General features: G+C 41.5%; 1 protein-coding gene across 2 annotated transcripts; it reads left to right on the plus strand.

Moving 5' to 3' along the window:
• The first annotated feature begins 124 nt into the window (after positions 1 to 124).
• Positions 125 to 18,175, plus strand: MMAA (metabolism of cobalamin associated A). 2 transcript variants are annotated; one of them, XM_016164067.2, is made up of 7 exons: positions 125 to 160; positions 7,547 to 8,037; positions 10,215 to 10,337; positions 12,289 to 12,459; positions 14,765 to 14,850; positions 16,635 to 16,784; positions 17,811 to 18,175. In XM_016164067.2, the coding sequence occupies exons 2-7, from the start codon at positions 7,593 to 7,595 to the stop codon at positions 18,117 to 18,119; spliced, it is 1,284 nt and encodes a 427-aa protein (XP_016019553.2). In that variant the 5' UTR covers positions 125 to 160; positions 7,547 to 7,592; the 3' UTR covers positions 18,120 to 18,175. The 2 variants fall into 2 exon arrangements, with proteins under 2 accessions (XP_016019553.2, XP_016019554.1); XM_016164068.2 differs by lacking the exons at positions 125 to 160; positions 7,547 to 8,037; positions 10,215 to 10,337; positions 12,289 to 12,459 and adding an exon at positions 12,480 to 13,272.
• The last annotated feature ends 593 nt before the right edge of the window (positions 18,176 to 18,768 follow it).

An 18,768-nucleotide genomic window follows, 5' to 3' on the forward strand; every position in this document is an offset into this window, starting at 1 on the left:
TTGGCCACGCCCCGCGCCGCCACTTGGCCCCCGGCCGCTCCTCCGGCCCTGCGCGCCCGGCGGCAGGCACTGCGCCTGCGCGCCGTGGAGACCGCGGGGCGGAGCGAGCCTTTCCGGCGGAAGGGGCGGGGCGGCGCCGCGCTTCCGTGGCCTGAAACGGGTGAGTGTGGGGCGGAGGTTGCGTGCGGCGTCCGTAGTTAACTGGGCTCCTTCCTCTGGCCGCTGGGGGTCACCCGTCGTCGGGGGCGCCCTCTGGAGGATTTGGGGTGGGGGAAGGAAAAGAATATTACTAAACTGGATGACGTTGGGAGTGCGGGATGTATGGACAGGCAGGAGTCGGCAAAATGGGTTCAAAGGGAAGGTTCGTTGGTTTCTTCTTAAGGAAATGCTCTGTGAACACTGTTTTTCAATTGTCATCATTTTAAACAGGTTTGTGAATTTACTGTTGTGCCACGGTAAAGAGGCTCGCTCGTTGCCACTGCCAAACCCTGCGAATGGTTAACCATAGCATGGATAGTCCAGTGTAGCTACTGCCAAAGAATGAAATTAAAATTCACCTTTTATGGAATAAAGTCCAGGATATAAAACCAGGATTTAAACAGTATCTAAGTCTGTCAGATACTGTGCCCAGGCATGGGCCAGGTCTCTTCCAGCAAACATACTGTATTCAAATAATTTGTATTTCTCACTAAGAAATGAAAGACAACCTAAGCAAATAGTATTATTACTTTAAGAGTTATGCCCTAATACATATACTTTAGAAAACAAAATAAGAAACAGACCATTATAAGTTTCCCAAGTTTGTAGAAAACTAAAAGTTTCCCAAAGACCTGTGTAGACTCTAAATTATTTTGAAGTTGTCTAGTATGTCCAGAATATTCTTTTATATAGTGAGCACATCACATCGTTTTGGGTTCAATAAAAAAGGAACAGATCAGTTCTTTTAAGGGTTATATTCTATTAGGAGAGACAAACGTAAAAAGTTACAAAACTATAAGATGAAAATCACGGTTTGAGATGATTTGAAGATGTCTAAAGAAAATTTGGCGTAGAAAGTGCTGGTGAGTGCTTGAAACATTTGCCTCTTGGCTGATTGTTGCCATGTGGAAATGTGGGTCCCTCATACACAGATCTGATTTTCTCAGACATTCGTTGGAGAAAATGTTATTGGCAATCATTTCACTCACACACCCTCTGTGGGCCAGGAACAAGCAGTTTGTAACTTCTGCAGATTATCCATTTGAGTATTCAGAAATAATTGGAATTGAAAGGAAAAATTCTTGGAAACTGATGGTTAGGTAAGGATTTAAGAAAACTGTGATTTGGGAGGAGTGTCTTAGAAGGAGTAGGATGTAACAGGTGAGTAAATCTGAGTTGAGAAAGTAAGCAGAAATGATGAGTCACATCTCTTTAGAAGAGGCGTGGGAAGATGAGTGCAGTAAATTGAAGAAAATGAGTTTGGGAAACCCTATATGCCAGGCTGGATTTTATTGTAGGTCAGTGGTTCTCAAACTTGAACATACATTGGAATCAAGCATCTGGAAGCCTAATCCACAGTCTCTGATTCAGAAGCTCTGGGGTGGGCCCTGAGTATTTCCCTTTCTCGTGCATTCTCAGTTGATGCTGTTGTTGCTGGTCTGGAGACCACACTTAGAGAACCACTGTCCTGGGGTGTGGAGAACTGTTGGAGGAATTTAAGGTGGATAGTAAGGAGATCTATCACATTCACAGTTCAACATGAGCTTTGCTGAGAAATCCAAGATGGAGCCTGGGAGGGGGAGGGGGAGGGGGAGAGGGAGAAAAAGAAGGTTCCCTATTACAGTTAGTTAGCACTGCTTGATGCTAGGCCCTCTTCCAGGCTCTCACATGCACATCATTTCATACTCACTATGACACTTGTGTTGGTCTTAATATTTTCATACGGAGAGAAGTAGATTTCCCAGGTCCCATAGCTAGTCTCAGGACTCTAAAAGACTAGTTCAGATTTGAACTAGGGTGGTAGCAGTGGAAATGAATGAAACGTTTAATGGGATAGGATTTAGAAAAATAGAGACTTCCCGAGTAGATTGAGACCTAAAAGTAGAAATTTGGGAAATCTGAGTCTTAATTGGAAAAAGTAGAGGTAAAGTGGTCAGAGAACTTTAAAGTTCCCTGCATGAATTCAGTATGACCTGTTTAAAAGTTAAAAAATTCTGTTTTACTAGAATTTCCTGAAATTACTTGAAAAGGAGAAAGAGCATTCTATGGATTGGTGGGGAATGCTAAACAGATTAATGGCATCTGACAGTTTATCTTCAAATCGAGTGATTAGCATCGAGAAATGGAAACATGTGGTATAACTGTATTGACTGTGAACTGGGCTGTGCAGCGGACACTGACCTAATGTATTGATTTTGGAAATCCTGTAAGCTTTTTCTTGCCAGAATAGTTATTGAAATTAAAAATATTCTTTGGATCAATTTCAAGACAAATATCTCCAGTCAGATTGGCCGCTGCTGAGCAGATTTTTAATGAAGGAAAACATCCATATGTTGAAATCAGACTTTAAAAAGAAAATCTTTAAAATAAATATGTATTTACTGTAAAAGTAGAAAAATATGTTTTCAAACATTGATTAACTGAGTAATCAGCATAATGGAATTATTGACCCATACAAAATTATAGCATACATTCATTCACTTCGTGGACAATAAACTATGCTGTGGTTACAAAGAAAACTCATAGTCTAGACTGACATCTTAAAAAAATCATAAAACTGATCATTACGATAATAGATGTGACATGATGATAAGAAATGGGAGTGACAGCTGAAGGGGTGCGGAAAGGAGGCTGGGGAACTGTTTATAGGGGAAGAGACATTCGAGTTGATTCTTGAAGGTTGAGGAGGAATTCGTGAGATGATTAAAGGAGAGGGCATTCCAATCAGAAAGAACATCACAGGACAATGGCCAGGAAGTATATAAGAGTGTGGTATTTTCTAGGACTTGTGTGCAGATGAGAATATTTACAGCAGTGTGGTAAAAGTGGAGGAGGGAAATGAATAAAGTTGGAGAGCACTCAGAAAGAGTGTGAAATGTTTATGTAACGACTGACTTGGCTGGATTGGGAACTTCAAGATTTTAGGAGCCATGTTGGACCCATACGCCAATGTATTCCAAGGCCTGGACAGTGACTAGCATAGAGTAGGTTCTCAATAAATAATTACTAAGTGAGTGAATGGCTGAATCACAAAAAAACATTTTTTACAGATAAGGCGGGAGGAACTTTCAAAATATTGTAAGCAGAGGAGTAATATATTCAGATTTACATTTTATAAAGATAAGTGCTAGTATGGAAGATTAATTAATGGTCATAGAAATGGCTATCATAGATTGGGGTTTTTCATTAAGACTGGTAGGTTGCAATCTAAATAAAATAAAATAGAAAAAAATACAATATTAGACTATGATATGTAATAGAGGTAAGTAATGTTTTGGAAAACTTGGTTCAGTTCTGTGCCTACGTTGACTGATGCATGTCTTCCTATGGGCTGCAGTCAGAGCTTGAAAGCCATTATAGGAGGGAACTGTGGGAATGAGGTTGGAGAGGAAGGAATGGATGTAAAAGATAATTTAGAGGAAAACAACTGTGAATCTTAAAATGCTGCTGCCCACGAAAACCTTGCAGGGTAGGGAATGCACTTAACAACTCATTTCAATATTTTTGCCCACTCAGTGTTTTCCATTGTAGATTAATGCATCGACATTCTGGTTTATTAGGGATGGCAGTGCTTTGGGATGTCTTACTAAATATTGTTAATCTGCAAAATTTCTCTTGTATTTTGGTTGTGCTCATCTTAACATCGTAGAGTGAAACTATACTCTCAGGAATCATCAAAATTCATTGAAACGGTTTGATTTGGGGGCAAGTTCTTTGCTTTCTTCCCATAAGAAAGCAGGAAAGGATGCTTAGTTACAAGAGTAGGTGGAGGTCCTCCTATCTCCATGATTTTGCCTCTCCAGTAGGCTTAGTCTGTTGTGTCCGTGACATATAAGGGTAGAAAGTTGCTCATACAAGGCCGAGTTATATTGCCTTTTAAAAAATTTATAGACTCCTTTAAAATCTGGTTGATTGGTTAAACTAATTGCTTTAGATATGTTATGCACTTAGTTATCAGGTGTGAATTCTCTGTGGAGGAAGAAATCATTAAAAATTTTTAGAAACTTGATCTGTTCTGTCACCTAATACATAATTGGGATCTCCTACTGATAAGATTTGCACATAAAATGTAAACTAATTTTTCATTTTGGCCTAAGCAAAAAAACAAAACAAAACAAATAAACAAAAAAAATGAAGATTGCCTGCCCGCATCGTTCCACATTTGAATGTGAAGGGCTATTTGGCATTCCATTGGTGTGACATGACACCACTCTTCTTATACAATAATCTAGAGTTGATACCATATACATCTGGGTTTATGAAATCCAGAGTTTTCCCCACATTCTGCCATGTTGCAGCGCCTTTGTCAATCAGTGTAATCTTCCTGAGCCTCACCCATAAAATAGATTCTCATCTGCGTTATGAAACTTAAGTTGAGCAAATGGCATGCACCGTATCTCACACATCATAAACATCCACTAAAGGGTAACAGCTGCTGCTCTCTCATTCAGATGGTCCACAGGGTTTGGGGACACCAAGGAAATCAGCCTCCAGGGAGAGAGTTGAAGGTGTAAAAACCTAGAATTATGTACATCTGGATAGCTTTTTGGTTTTGGCGAAAGAATGGAGTAAAATGGTGTCATCGTTTTCCTGCCCTTTTTTTTTTTTTTTTTTTTACTTAAAGACCTTTTAATATCTGTATTGGTATAAAAGGGCAGAGAACTTCACAATCCCAAACTGATACACTCTGCAGTATAAGCCATAAATTCGTCAGATAGTCGACATGGATATTCTGAGAGAGAGTGCGATTAAATTTTAAGAAATCACTATTTTAAATGTTAGAACTATCTATGTACTATTTATTAGATGATTTTTATTCCTCTCATTTAAGGAATGTTATTTGCTTGCATTATTATAAGTGGATATATTTTAATCTAGTAAAGCTCTTGTTAGTTGGTTTTGATTCCATACAAGCTTTCTTTTCTGTTTTGGAAGATTATTTGAAGGTCAAAGGTACCTTGATTCAAAAGAGAGAACTTAGAAGGTAGAATATTTTTAGTAAAGAGTCAGATCACACAGGTCGATTATTATTCAAACTTTTCTTTATAGTATATTAGGTCAACATAGAGTATCCACTCACGAATCTTAAACAAGAATTATTAAAAGTTACCATGTGCCAGAGCACTATGCTAGATTCTGAGGAACTCAAGAATACATCTTCTCTCGGAGGATCATCAGGTGGGATGAGGAATAAGCAATGGTAGGGAGAGGTCTATAAAAAGATGAATTAGCTGTGAATAAAAAGGCTGTGGAGCATCAAAGATAGAACATTTGACTGCCCAGGAAAGGTGGGAGAAGATGTGGCTTGGAAGAAGTAATATTTGAACAGAGTAGGACTTTGTCCAGCCAAAAGTGGAAGATATGCATTCTGGACACCTAATTTTTATTATAGCATGTAAATGATTTTTTAAAAATCTACCATGCTTAAAAATGATTACTAGCCTATGTACACACATTATTTCAGAGTGCAGTTGAACATCAGATCTTAATACAATGATTCTGATAGAGTCTCTGTGCATAGAAGTGTAGCCAAAACATGATTATCACTTTTTTCACCTTGCACATAACTCTTTTACTAGGTTTCTGAGTATATTTTGCTAATTTTATGCATAATTTAGAGAATAAGATAGGCGTGTACATTGAATGTAATGTTGATGGTCACAATACCTGGTAAAATCAGGACTCATCAAGTTTGAGTCTCAATAAGAAATCTCAATACAGAAGGAAGCAAGCTACAGGTGATGGCAAAGATAAAAACTAAATCATGCATCGTTATTAGACATTTCTCATCAAAATTATAAAAATTCTGAATTTTATCTTACAGAGATAAAATACATAGCAACCTGTATTTTGATTGTTTTAAATGTCATTTTGTGTGTGTGAAGAGTGGTAGTGAATGTTTTTAAATTGTTTTTTAGAAACATTTTACACATTTTTACACATCCTTTAAAAAGAAGACTAATTTTGTACAAAATAGAAGTCATAACTTTCCCTTCCCACCCAAAACAGAAAAATAATGAACAGTTTTCATTCTAATAAAAAAAAAATCCTAAAATATTTCTTGTTCCTAATAGAAAGTTATTTTGCTAAAATTAACTTTGTGCTGATTGGCCTTGAAATGCAATTTAAAGAGGTACTTTGGAGCAATAAAGTAATTTATTTCATTATGCTATAAGGTACCAAAAATTTCAAATAATCATAAATCCAAACTTGGTAGGCTATCTGTATATCATTTGTAAATTTTAGTTTGTCCCTGGAAGCTAGGTTTATGACCTAATTTTTACTAAAGTTTTATAAGTTGGTATAATAAAGGCTGATGTTTGTTGAACTCTTACTCTGCTAGGCACTGTTCAGAGCCTTTTACGTGAATAGACTCATTCCGTTCTCACGGCCATCCTGTTCTTTTACCTGTTCTCTCAACTCAAGAGGAGGCTGAGGCACAGAGTGGTTTAGTGACCTGCCCAAGGCTGTTATAGCTTAAGCAGCAGAGACTCCGAGTGACCTTGGCTCATGACCTCTGTGCTTTCCTGACTCTCAGCGTACTGAGTTAGCTTTCATTGTCTAACACAGTTTGAAGTGGAGAATATCAGTAAATCTGAGCAAAGGATCTTCATCTCATTCCACAGTGGTTCAAACTTTAGTGCGCTTACCTGCAGAGATTCTGACTCATGGGGCCGAGAACAGGCATTTTTAATAAGCCCACAGGCGGTTCCGACCGGACTGTGAGATACACTGGCCTGGCTCGTATGCAGCACTCGCAGTTTGTTTCACATGAAGGCTTGTTTTTGTTTGTGTGCTTATGTTAGATCATTCTTTACACGTGTCTGTGTTCCAGGGCAAGTCCATTGGATACACATTATATCTAAACTTATGCTTTAAGTGCCTGCACTACTAATCATTTTTTGTGTAGAGAATGAAAAAAAGGGCTAACATGAGAGGGGTTTTTCGTTAACCTTTTGAATGAGCTTCAGAATAGAGTATGTTTGATCTGAAGATTGTTAAGATGAATGTAAGGTCTATAGACAGAAGAAAATGAGCATGACATAAAATTTCTACCCTAATGGGGTTTTGTGTGTTCGTATTTGTTTTCTGTGTAGAAGAAACTTTGAATGTGCGTAGCTCTTCACAGTAGAGCAGTAGTTCCATGATTTGAGTTACTATGAATATTGATTGTAGGCTGGAGGTGGGGGAAGGGAGATCTTAGTAAGAAACTTTCACCCATTTGTACTACCAAGAACCCTGATGCTGTGTGTTTTAGAAAACAGAAAACACTAAAGCTTGTAGTTTTGCTTCTTCAGTATCTTAGTTGTATAGTAAACTGGCAAAAATATGTTTTTCTTTCTTTTAGGGAGCCGTAAATCACACGGAGCCAAAAGACATCAACTGCAGACACAATGAATATTCTTGTGCTGCTGCCACATCCTCACCATCATTTCCTAAGAGGCCTTTTGAGGACACCTTTCCAAAGCTGCCACTCCATCTTTCACTCAAGTGCTCATCTCAGATCAGGAAGCCCATGTGCTCGGTCATTTGATTCTCGCAGACTCCGTTGTACAAAGTGGATGCTGCTGTCAGATGGTGCAAAGAGAAAACTGTGTGTACAGACAACCTTAAAGGAATATACCGAAGGACTTTCTGATAAAGAACAAAGATTTGTGGATAAACTTTATATTGGTTTAATCCAAGGGCAAAGGGCCTGCTTAGCAGAGGCCATTACTCTTATAGAATCAACTCACAGTAGGAAAAAAGAGTTAGCCCAAGTGCTCCTGCAGAAAGTCTTGGTCTACCACAGAGAGCAAGAACAGTTAAATAAAGGGCAGCCACGAGCATTTCGAATAGGTCAGTCTTTTTTTTCCTTTTTTAAAAAATTTTGGTCCAGTAGTTGTTTTTCTAAATTCTCTGAATTCTAAATAGTTTACATTCTAATGGGGATTTTTTTTCTTTTCAGAATTTTGAGACTAACTTTAAATGCCTTTTGTTTGCAGATGTTAGTCTTGCTATGTGTGTGTGTGTGGGGGGAGGGGTGCCATAACCATTTGAAGAGGCTCTGTATTTTAAGAGAATAATAGAAGATTTCTGTTGGCAAAAATCTTGCTATGGCCCCGGGATAGAATATGAATATGAAGAACTGGTAACCAGGTTCCTCCTTTTCTCTCTGTAGTCCTACTTACTAGTCTACAGTGAATTCCCTCTACTTCAACTATAATTATCCTTCACACATTTCTGACATCTGTTTCCTGGGTGTTCCATCAGTCTCGTTTCCTTCAGATGCTTTTTGGGGAGTTTCTGGGAGTGGTTTGGCTCAGCACAGCCATCTCAATACCAAAATGTATTTTAAAAGAAAGACCTTATCCCTTTTCTGTCTAAAATTGTTAGATGCTTACTTAATTTCTTGAACAATTGTCTGTAAATGCAAATTAGCTTGGTATATTTTTGAAATTTTGCATTTTAGAATAATTTAGATATGTTTGACCACAAGGGATTAAGTCAGTTTTGGATGGCACGAGAGCTTTTCATGACGGCAAATTAGGTGATTCCAACCAACCCTTTCACTAAAAACAACTTGAAATAGTGGGCAAAGTACAGAAATTTTGTGAGGAATGAGTAGAAACACTTAAAAATTGACCGGCATTACATTAGACTTTTATCCCCCAGTTTGTTGGCTATATGGGGACTAAAACTGCTTAGTTTTTAGGGTAATGGGCATAAATGCTTTAAAGGTAATTTCAAAAAAAGTTTACCAGCTGTTATTTTTCATACACCTTATTCTACCCTTACTGAGGGAACCCTCATTTAGGAAGTACTGTATTGGGTGTAAATAATCTTTATGTCTTATAGACAGATAAAATAGCAAACTCCCAAAGAGAAATTTTGGTTGTGACAAAACGTTTACCTTTTAGGCTTTAGAGGTTCTTTGAAGAGAAAATGCCCAGGAAAATCTGGAATTAACCAGCAGCACACACTACTAGTAACACAATTTTGCAATGTTATTCTGGTTCTTCCATCTTATGAGTCCCAGTAAACCTTTGTCTTTATTGTAGTTCTTTTATCACCATTATAAATAAAAGCAACAAATGTTTATTAAACACCCATAAAGATGGTTAAGACAGAGACCTGCCCTGAAAATTGTGGTAAGGAACCAAGCATACTATATGTCATATATACTTTTGAATATAGTTACAAATAAATGCTTACGTTTTCTATACTTTATAGAGCATACACTTATATATCTCTTTATGCCATGAGCTATTCTAAACATATTGCTAATGTTAACTCATCTAATGCTTAAAACAGCGTGAAGAGATAGGTGCTAGCATATCCATTTTGTAGAGTACACTCAGGTACAGAATGGTTAAGTAACTTTCCTAAGATCGCACAGCTCTTCAGAGGCAGAACTAGAAATAGAACTGACCACCAGGCTCCAGGGTGTGTGTTCTGCCCTGCCGTGCTCAACTAACTCTCCAAATGGGGGAATTTCTTGCCTTTCTTAAGACTTTTTTTTTTTTTTCCAGGATTCAGTTTATATTATATTTTAGTTATGGACAAGAAGAAAAAAGTCTTTTATAAATAGAAAGTTATTTTCTCAATCACTGGCCATTTCTAGAGTAATGAGTTGTTTTATCAATGAGAGGCTAAAGTGCATGGAATTGGGTAGATGGAATAATGACCGCTCATGATGAGAGGCGGGCAGATGTTTGCAAATCCAGCATGTTAACAACTTAGTGAGGTCTGCCCTGGAAGGTCTATGTTAGAGTAGAAAGGCAAATCCCATTTTGTAATTTTTAAAAGGGAATTTGGTGAACATACTAAACTCAGAATTCTTTCTTTCCTATATCCCTATTACTCAGGAATAGATAAATAAATGGATTTTATTTATTCTTTTAGGAAATGTTAAAATACATCGCTGATGCTTTTAATAAATTAGGAGAAAGAGAAGTCAGTCTAATATTTTAATAAAACATCGTAGTGCTGATTTCATTTAGTTCAGTAAATCAGAAGATCTCTTTTCGCTATAGGATTGTCTGGGCCCCCTGGTGCTGGAAAATCAACCTTTATAGAATATTTTGGAAAAATGCTTACTGAGAGAGGGCACAAATTATCTGTGCTAGCCGTGGACCCTTCTTCTTGTACTAGCGGTGGTGAGTATTGCTGATTCTTTTTAAATCGTAGAGTTGGGGCTTGCAGAGCTCTCTGTTATAACTTAGTGGGAATTTGCATAGTCAGGTGACTTCCAGCATCTAGCTGAGTTTGGTCACACTGAAGGAAGGCTGTTCTAGGGGCCGAGGTGGAGGCTGAGGGAGCGAGTTTGGGGCATTGGGATCTACAGACGAGCCCAGGTGCAGCCTGGGAACTTAGAGAACTTGGAGGGCACTGCCAGAAGTTGAAAATAATCAAAAGCAAATTTCAGCCCTTCGTCGATCACGCCTGAGGTCAGGCCACTCTCCCCTCCCGTCGTTTTTCCTGGCTGCATCAGCCCTTGCACAATTCAAAAAATGGGTCCTTACTCATTCATTATTTTCCTCTTATTGTTGTAACATCTCTTAAACCTTAAAACAAAACAAAACAAAACCCTCTTACTGCTCTTTCTAGCTTATTCCCTGTTTATATTGCATGTTCAGTTAGACAGCTCTGAGACAGCGCATGTGTTAAAGTTGCATAGCTTTGTGGTTCCTGACCTTTCTCAAACCAAAAATGAGGGTCCCTTTCCTGGGTAAAAATATATGTGGACTTCAAAAGAAAAAAATACACAAGGATAGATAGGTCACTGTAAGTGTAGATTTCTACTTTATTGCAACAGTACGTACATATATTAAAGTTTGAGAAGCATCAATTATTGGCCCATAGTCCTCTTGTGCTTTGCAGTCAAAGACCCCCTGCAGTAGCTTTGAGAACTCCCTAAGGGTCTGCACCCAACAGTTTTGGATTCACTGGCAAAGACAATTATATAGGAGAGTGATTTCATAATGTTTAGCTCAGTGCGTTAGGATATATAGGATAATAATTTAAAGTATAACTTTGGCACATTGTTGACTTAACACAGAGATGATTTCATGCAGAAAATTGCTTTAGAAAAAAGTTTTATGTGCAGTAAATAACGTAGTTAGATGTGGTAGGTCTGCACTTCAGAATTAGAACCTATGGGAGTCCTAAACTGGAATCATAAGGGGGAAGATCATATCTTCAAGGAATTTCTCAATGCTTAGTATATCACCTTTCTGTAGAAAAGTTAGCTCTTAGGCAGAGTGAAATTTAAAATCAGGTTAGAACAGCATGGTACTTTCAAACATATGGCTAATATATGGTTAATGTGTGGTTAAAGGAAAGAAGTTAATTTCAATAGTTCCAGGGCTTTCAGCCTTCTAGAATTGGCAAGTATTGGTTGGTGTTTGCCTAAATGCTGCAGTAAACTGTGAAACATCACCATAGTTCTGTCCCATAGGTATTAAATTAATTGCCTAGTGTGAACAAGCATTCAAAATATGTGAGACATGGTCCTATAAGCAAGGCACTTAGTTGAAGCAGGGCTTCTCAGTCTTGGTGCCAGTGACTTTCTTTGTGGGCAGCTGTCCTGCACGTTGAAGGATGCTTAGCAGTGTCCTTGGCCCATACCCACCAGATGCCACTAGGCACCCTATCCCCAAGCTGTGACAAGTACAAATATTTCTAGATGTTGCCAGATTCCCTCTGGGGACAAAATCATCCCCAGTCGAGAACCATAAACAATGTTAAGATAACAGTAAAGAAACGGCCTTGGCTGCAGTGGAAGATTGACTGGGGACCAGTAGAAGCTGACACTAGCTAGACAAAGCAGGACTGCGTTCTGAGAGCCCGCGATGCTGGGCCGAAGCATCTGGATCTGGACCTCCCGTCAGGGGGAAGCCATTATAGGTGCTAAGGTCTTGAAAGGTTAAAAAGATTAATTTGGCATCATTGGATACAGTGTGTGGGAGAAAAGCTCAATAATATGAAATACAATTTGAGATTTTGGGGAACAGTATCATAAAGCACTTCCCCTGGGAATGAATGGGCTGATTGATAATGGGCTCTTATAAGCATTTCAGAATTACAAAACGCAATTGTGTGTTTTAGGATCACTGTTGGGTGATAAAACCCGAATGACCGAGTTATCAAGAGATATGAATGCATACATCAGGCCATCTCCTACGAGAGGTGCCTTAGGAGGTGTGACAAGGACCACAAATGAAACTATCCTGTTGTGTGAAGGAGGGGGGTATGACATTATTCTTATTGAAACTGTAGGTGAGTGTGATTTTCTGCTTCATAACCAAAAACTATTCTGGTGAACTACATAAAGATGAGTGACAACTAATTTCATTTTGTTCGTTCAGCATATATTTACTAAAGGTGGAATTAAATATAAGATAGCACAGATTCTATAGGAGATACGAGTGTATAGGCCATAATCCTGCCCTTAAAGAAGAGAAAAGCCGGTGTCCGGACCCCGTGTCCGAGGGGCTGCGACAGGGCCGGAGGGGACTTGTTGAAGCGCATCTCGTGTGTCGGCCGTGTTGGCTAAGACGGTAGCGTAGCCGCCGCCTCTGAACCGCAGGGCCACGCTCTGTGTTATCTTCTGTCCCTAGCACACAATTACACGTGATGGCAAGACTGAAATGGAAACCCCAGGAAACGAGACAGTCTGCATGCTACTGTATGATAAATGTTTGTGACTCGGCCCGACGCACGTTTGGGGGATCAGGGAAGATTCCAGGAGCAGGTGCCGGTCGAACTCAGTTTTGAAGGAAGACTTGGAGTTGCATAAGTTGGGGGCGAAAGGGCACGTGCAGAGCCACGGGAGCGAGAGGACGTGGCCCCTTTAGAGCTGCCGTTTTCTCCGGAGGCGTAGAGCAGAGAGCGTGAAGGCGGATTGAAGAGAGATGGGGCCGCAGCCTGGAAGCTCCTCTGGCTAAGCGTGGATGGAGGACAAGTCGCCCGCGCGGTAGCCGGAGAATCAAAGGAGAAGAGGACCGTGAAAAATCGAGTGTATCACTGAGAAGTTGCATTTGCCTGCTTTTCTCATAGACTCAAAATAACTGTGGCTCAAATGAGAAGGAGGTTTGTGTTTTTGTATGTAAAAGCCTGGAGGCAGGCAGCCCGAGCGGGCGCGGGTCCGCCAGGCCCTCGGAGGCCCAGGCTTTTGGCTCTGCTCTGCCTTGTGGCACGTGGTTCCCTTCCTCGGGGTTGCTTATGGGTAAGAGGCAGCTTATGGGTAAGAGGCGGCAGATGAAGCTACGCCACACCCGTGTCCCAGGATGGGGAGGAAGGAGGGGAAAGGGGCAGGCAGGAGAGGTGACTTCCGAGCTGGGTTAGCCCTGTTTCAAGAAAAAGCTTTCCTGGAAACCCCAAGTAATATCACTCATTAAGGTTCTGTAGCTGAAACGGGGTCTGATGAATGCGGTCTTTCACCTGGCACCTTGATGCTCCTAATAATATTGGGGTGAGGAAACTGGGCAGAGTAAATATTGAACAGGCACCTAGAAGTCTCTGCCACACCGAGGAAGGAGAGAGTTTTGAGAGGAGCCCGAGTGGCATGGGGGATGTGGACGTCACATTTAAGTGGGTTGAGATTAATATGAAGTAGTCAAATGAAGACTATATATTGCTTCTTTTGTAGAAATTTAGCTATAAAGAGAAAGTGGGAAATCTGGTGATAACTGACGGTGGTTGTGAGTTTTAGTCTAATTTTTTATTCTTGTTTTGTTTGGTTTTCGGGTGAGAAAGACGAGCACAGTTCATGAGGGACAAGAGCCTGTAGGCAAAGGCCAGGTTAGAGAGCCAGCAGGGGCGCCCAGAGGAAGGGGGACCTCCAGCCAGAAGTTCGAACACCGGGACTGGGAGGGCAGTGGGGCAGTTCCTATTCATACCTGCTGCTTTGCGGAGGAGCAGTAGAGGCAGTTTCTGCCTTCATTTCACTGTGACGTAGGTCCGTGTGACCGCGGCATTGGGGAGACTATGGGACAGCGAGTGCTTGCAGTAGCTGCTGTGAGAAAAGGGGGAGGCTGACTGAGGGCGTTTAGGGGCATTGCTTTGACCGGGCGTGAGGAACATGCAGCGGACGCTGGAGCCCATGACTCTCTAGTGGCGCCTTCGATCCACACACGCGTACGGAGGATGGAACACAGATCGTTGGGTTGATCCGTGGATGGAGGTTTGCAGGGCTGATGTGGAAGGACGAGAAGGCAAGGAAGCTGAAGTTGTTGACCGGCACGGTCCGAGACCAGAAGCCCCGTGCTCAAGCTGCTCTGCGATGGGAGGGGAGCCGAGAAGGAGCGGCAAGGGTTGGGAGAGAATGGAGGCCTCGGGTTCTCCACTCAAAGACCGAGACTAAGGGGAGGAAGGGCGGGGGAGAGGGATGCTTAACAGGCTTGCTTGTAAGATAAGACAGTGGTGTTTAACAAATGCGTCAGAGGTGGGGCGTTTGAGGTGGGATCCGATTTGAGCGCGTGATTGAATGAGTGAGAGAAGTGGATTGGAAGTGACGGTCAGTGTAGCCGACAAAGCCAGATTGCCGTGACTGTTTTCATATAGTTGTGCTTTGAAATTCCAGGTGTGGGCCAGTCGGAGTTTGCTGTTGCTGATATGGTCGACATGTTTGTTCTACTGCTGCCACCCGCAGGAGGAGATGTATTGCAGGTAATTGTTTTGGCTCCCCTCGCCCCCTCAAAACAAAGTGTGCACCTCTGAAGTGCAAGTTTCCAGTGTTGCGTTTTTGTAAATTAATTTAATGTTAGTGTGGGGACAGAGACATCATGTGCACTGGCTAAAATACTTGAGTCAAAGGTAGATTCTCTATTTTTTCCCAACTTACAGTAGTAGAATTTTATGACCTCGAGCTAATCATACAACTGAGATTTTCCCACCCGTGACTTGGGAGGGACGGCTCCAGCCAGAAGACACCGCTGTCGCAGGCGTGTTTGGAGTGTTATTGGCTCAAAAGTCCCCCATGAGATGTCACGTTGGTTTTGACTGCGACCACTGTCATAGTTTACATTTCGTAAAATAAGTTCTTACCTTCCTCCTGCTGTGCAGCTCTGACATCGACCACCTGGAGCTGACAGCCGTCCCGGGCCGGGGGTGCTGTCCTGCACAGGACCGTCCCCCAGACGCCAGCAGCTGCTCGGGGGTTCCCAGGCTCCCCATAGCTCGGACCAGCTGGCTACAGATGTGATTCCCACTACCCCCTGGGCTCGATAGTTCCCTGGAATGACTCACAGAACTCAGTTTTATTACTGATGATACAAGTCAGGACCAGTTAATTGAAGAGCGAGACATAGGAAGAGTTCTGGAAGGGTCTTGAACTGGAAGTTTCTCTGTCTTGGGGACACATTTCCCTCCTGGCGCATTGACGTATATCACTAACCAGGGTGTTCACCTGCGCTTCGGTGTTCCGAGTTCTTGTGGGATTTTTAAATTTAGACATGATTGGTCGAATCTTTGGCCACATGATTGAACTCAGACCCCAGCCCCTGCCCCTCCCCAGAAGTCAGGCCCATCTCACACGGCTCAAGGGCCCAACCCTCCGATCACTTGGCTGGTCTTTCTGGTGTGGTTGGCCCCCTTCCTGAGTGGTCTCACTGCATAAACTCAGGTGTGGTCGCAGGCACCTGTGGTGAATCACAGAGATGCTCCTATCACTCCGGAAATTCCAACGACTTAGAGATTATGCCCCAGGAACCTTGGACAAAGATCATACAATACCTCCCTTTCAGTTGTATAATTCTAAAAAGAATGGTGGCAGCCCACTCCTGATGCTGCAGTTCAGAAGCATTAACTATTAGAATTTAATCATTGAAAGTTGTTTTTAAAAATATTTAAAAAGAAAATTTAGGTGAAAAAAAAATCTGCATTTTTCCAAATCAGCTTTGGCCTTAGGATTTCTAGTGTTTTTATGAAATGTAATTTAAATCAAGAGATTGAGGCAATTTAGCCATCAGGTTAAAACCTTATGCAGGTTTTAAGGAAAACCTCAAATGTAGATTGAAAAACAAAGACTTTGTTACTTGAAGTGCAGATGTTAGTGGTGGGCGTGTTTTCTGTTTAAGCACCTTAATGATGGGTGGCTTTGCATCCTTCAGTGTTAGCTCATGAGAAGCGGAGTCCGTCAGGAGACAGTGTGAAGCGTCTCCTGCCACTCAGTCATGTTGTGCCGTGGTGCTGTATTTGCTCTAATTCTGAATGTCTTTCAGCATATTAGTCTCTAAATTTAGAAGAGATGTTACAGATGACGTCTATAATCCCAAGAGATTTCTGTTGAATAATTGCGATTCCTGGTACCCAGAACTTGGAAGGATGCAGAGAACACATTAGTTAATGAAGTATATGACTTTCAAAATTTTAGCGTTGACCAGTGTCTCATTTTGTGCCGTAATTGAATGAAATGTTTCTGGTAAATCGCTTTCTTCTCTTTTTCCCTTTAGGGTATCAAAAGGGGTATAATTGAGATGGCCGATCTGGTAGCTATAACTAAATCCGATGGAGACTTGATCGTGCCAGCTCGGAGAATACAAGCAGAGTATGTCAGTGCACTGAAACTACTCCGCAGGCGTTCAGAAGTCTGGAGACCCAAGGTGAGTGCGCGTTCCATTCTGCATTTTTCACCCTGAAGGACTGTGCGCTTTGGAAGAGAGAATGGAAGCCCTAAGCTAGACGTATAATCGATCTTTGCTTGTATGTGAGATTACAATTTTAAAAATTGTGACAAAGCCAGAGTATGTAGTCATGATTTTAAATTTAATCCTTCAGCCTCTAGATGTCAAAAACTAGATGTGAGGTGATAGATTAGATTGCTTAATGCTTGACTTGAGCCATTTGCAAGTGATAAGAAATCCATTCTGAAAGGAACCGTCCTTACAATTATGGAGCAGTTAATGATTTGATCATCTCTATTAGAGTTCGAGTAAGAAAATGCTCTCGATGTGATAACTTCCCATTATGCTTGTTGGGCCCTGCTTTCAATAGGGAAAAGAAGAAAAAGAAAAATCGTATAATAAGTGATGCAATAATATTGATGTTGGCAGCTTTATCTGCAAGAGGACACTGTGTTATTAGAGAGCGAGCCGTAATCGCCGCAGCGAGAGCGGTGCTGACAGCTTACCTTCGCTCCCAGTCTCCCCGGTCCTGGCGTGGGCCGGGTCTGGCGCCATCTTGTACGTGCAGGTGGCGGGCGGTCAGCTTTTAGCACTCGCCGCGTCAGACAACTGTGACAGAAGGAGTGGGGCGATTTGCTCAACTTAGGTTCATTTTCTGGCACTCAGACCGCAGAGAAACCTGCCTAGCATTGCCCTTCTCATCCCCGTGACCCTCTCACAGTTCCTCCATGAGGCCTCTGAGGACCATCTGGTTAATCCTAAATCTAAATAAATCTCTGGGCTGAAAACCTTGACCTTGAATTAGCAATTTATTTCTGCTATGCACTTAGGAATCTTAGTAAGTTATCTCAGTATATTAACTTTGACACAGCAATAAAATATCTCAATTTTACCAGTTAGCTGTTTCCTTAGACTGTAAGAATTAATTGGCAAATGCCAGCGTCCACGTGAAAATGTGTTCTGTCGTTTGAAGTAAAATGGTTCTGGTTTTTCCATTTTCAACAGGTAGTTCGTATTTCTTCCAGAAGTGGAGAGGGGATCACTGAAGTGTGGGATAGCATGAAGGAATTTCGGGACTTGATGCTCGCCAGTGGGGAGCTGACTGCCAGACGACAGAAGCAGCAGAAAGTCTGGATGTGGAATCTCATTCAGGAGAGTGTGCTAGAACATTTCAGGACCCATCCCACAGTCCGGGGACAGATTCCTCTCCTGGAAGGAAAGGTTCTCAGTGGGGCCCTGTCCCCGGGACTGGCAGCAGACTTGTTGTTGAAAGCTTTTAAAGCAGAAACTAATGGCATTTATCCTCTACAATAATTTCACATACTTTTTCATGAACTATTTTAATATTAAAAGTCACTTGTGTGCTTATATTTTCAGTAATTCTTTTGCGGTGCACTCGGCCTCATTTATGAACAATGCTTGAGAACTCTGAGAACATTAGGTATGGATGGCAAAGGCCAGGTGGTCAGGCAGGATTTATAAGGTCCCTGTTGCATGTTACTGACTTTCGTTTCTTTCTATTCTTATACCCTGGCCCGGTGGCCTGTGGGATAGTTCTCATCAGTCGGGAGCAGAGAAAGCTGAAAGCAGTGAAATATCGTGTACCTTAAAATGCTTTCTTTTTTTATAGTCTCTGGGAGTTTTGAGAACAAATGTAAGCAGGAGCCACTACATTTTCGAAGTCTTCCTTGAGGCCAAAATAATGTACGGTGGGTTTCTAAGAGCTGAAAATCATGATTGACACTTAGCGTACCAGACTATTCCAGGAATTTCTGAAATGTTCATGTACATGTATAACAAAACAGTTGGAATGTACAGTGATAACTTTAAAATCCACTTGTCTAGGCTGGCGGACCCCACCCCATGATAGGTGGGAGATCCCAGAGTGGATTGGGGAAATCAGCTGCAAGTAGTGTAGGTCCACTAATCCCCGAGAGTGGGAGCAAACCCCCAAAGGACCCAA

The sequence above is a fragment of the Rousettus aegyptiacus genome, unplaced genomic scaffold (assembly GCF_014176215.1).
Source record: "Rousettus aegyptiacus isolate mRouAeg1 unplaced genomic scaffold, mRouAeg1.p scaffold_m13_p_16, whole genome shotgun sequence".
Taxonomy (NCBI): Eukaryota; Metazoa; Chordata; class Mammalia; order Chiroptera; family Pteropodidae; genus Rousettus; species Rousettus aegyptiacus.

Bases quoted from the DNA above. Each gene is read 5' to 3' on its own strand.
- MMAA (XM_016164067.2), top strand. From the start codon at position 7,593: ATGAATATTCTTGTGCTGCTGCCACATCCTCACCATCATTTCCTAAGA. The intron at 12,460-14,764 runs GTGAGTGTGATT...TTGAAATTCCAG, and splicing joins TATTCTTATTGAAACTGTAG to GTGTGGGCCAGTCGGAGTTT. The intron at 14,851-16,634 runs GTAATTGTTTTG...TTTTCCCTTTAG, and splicing joins CAGGAGGAGATGTATTGCAG to GGTATCAAAAGGGGTATAAT.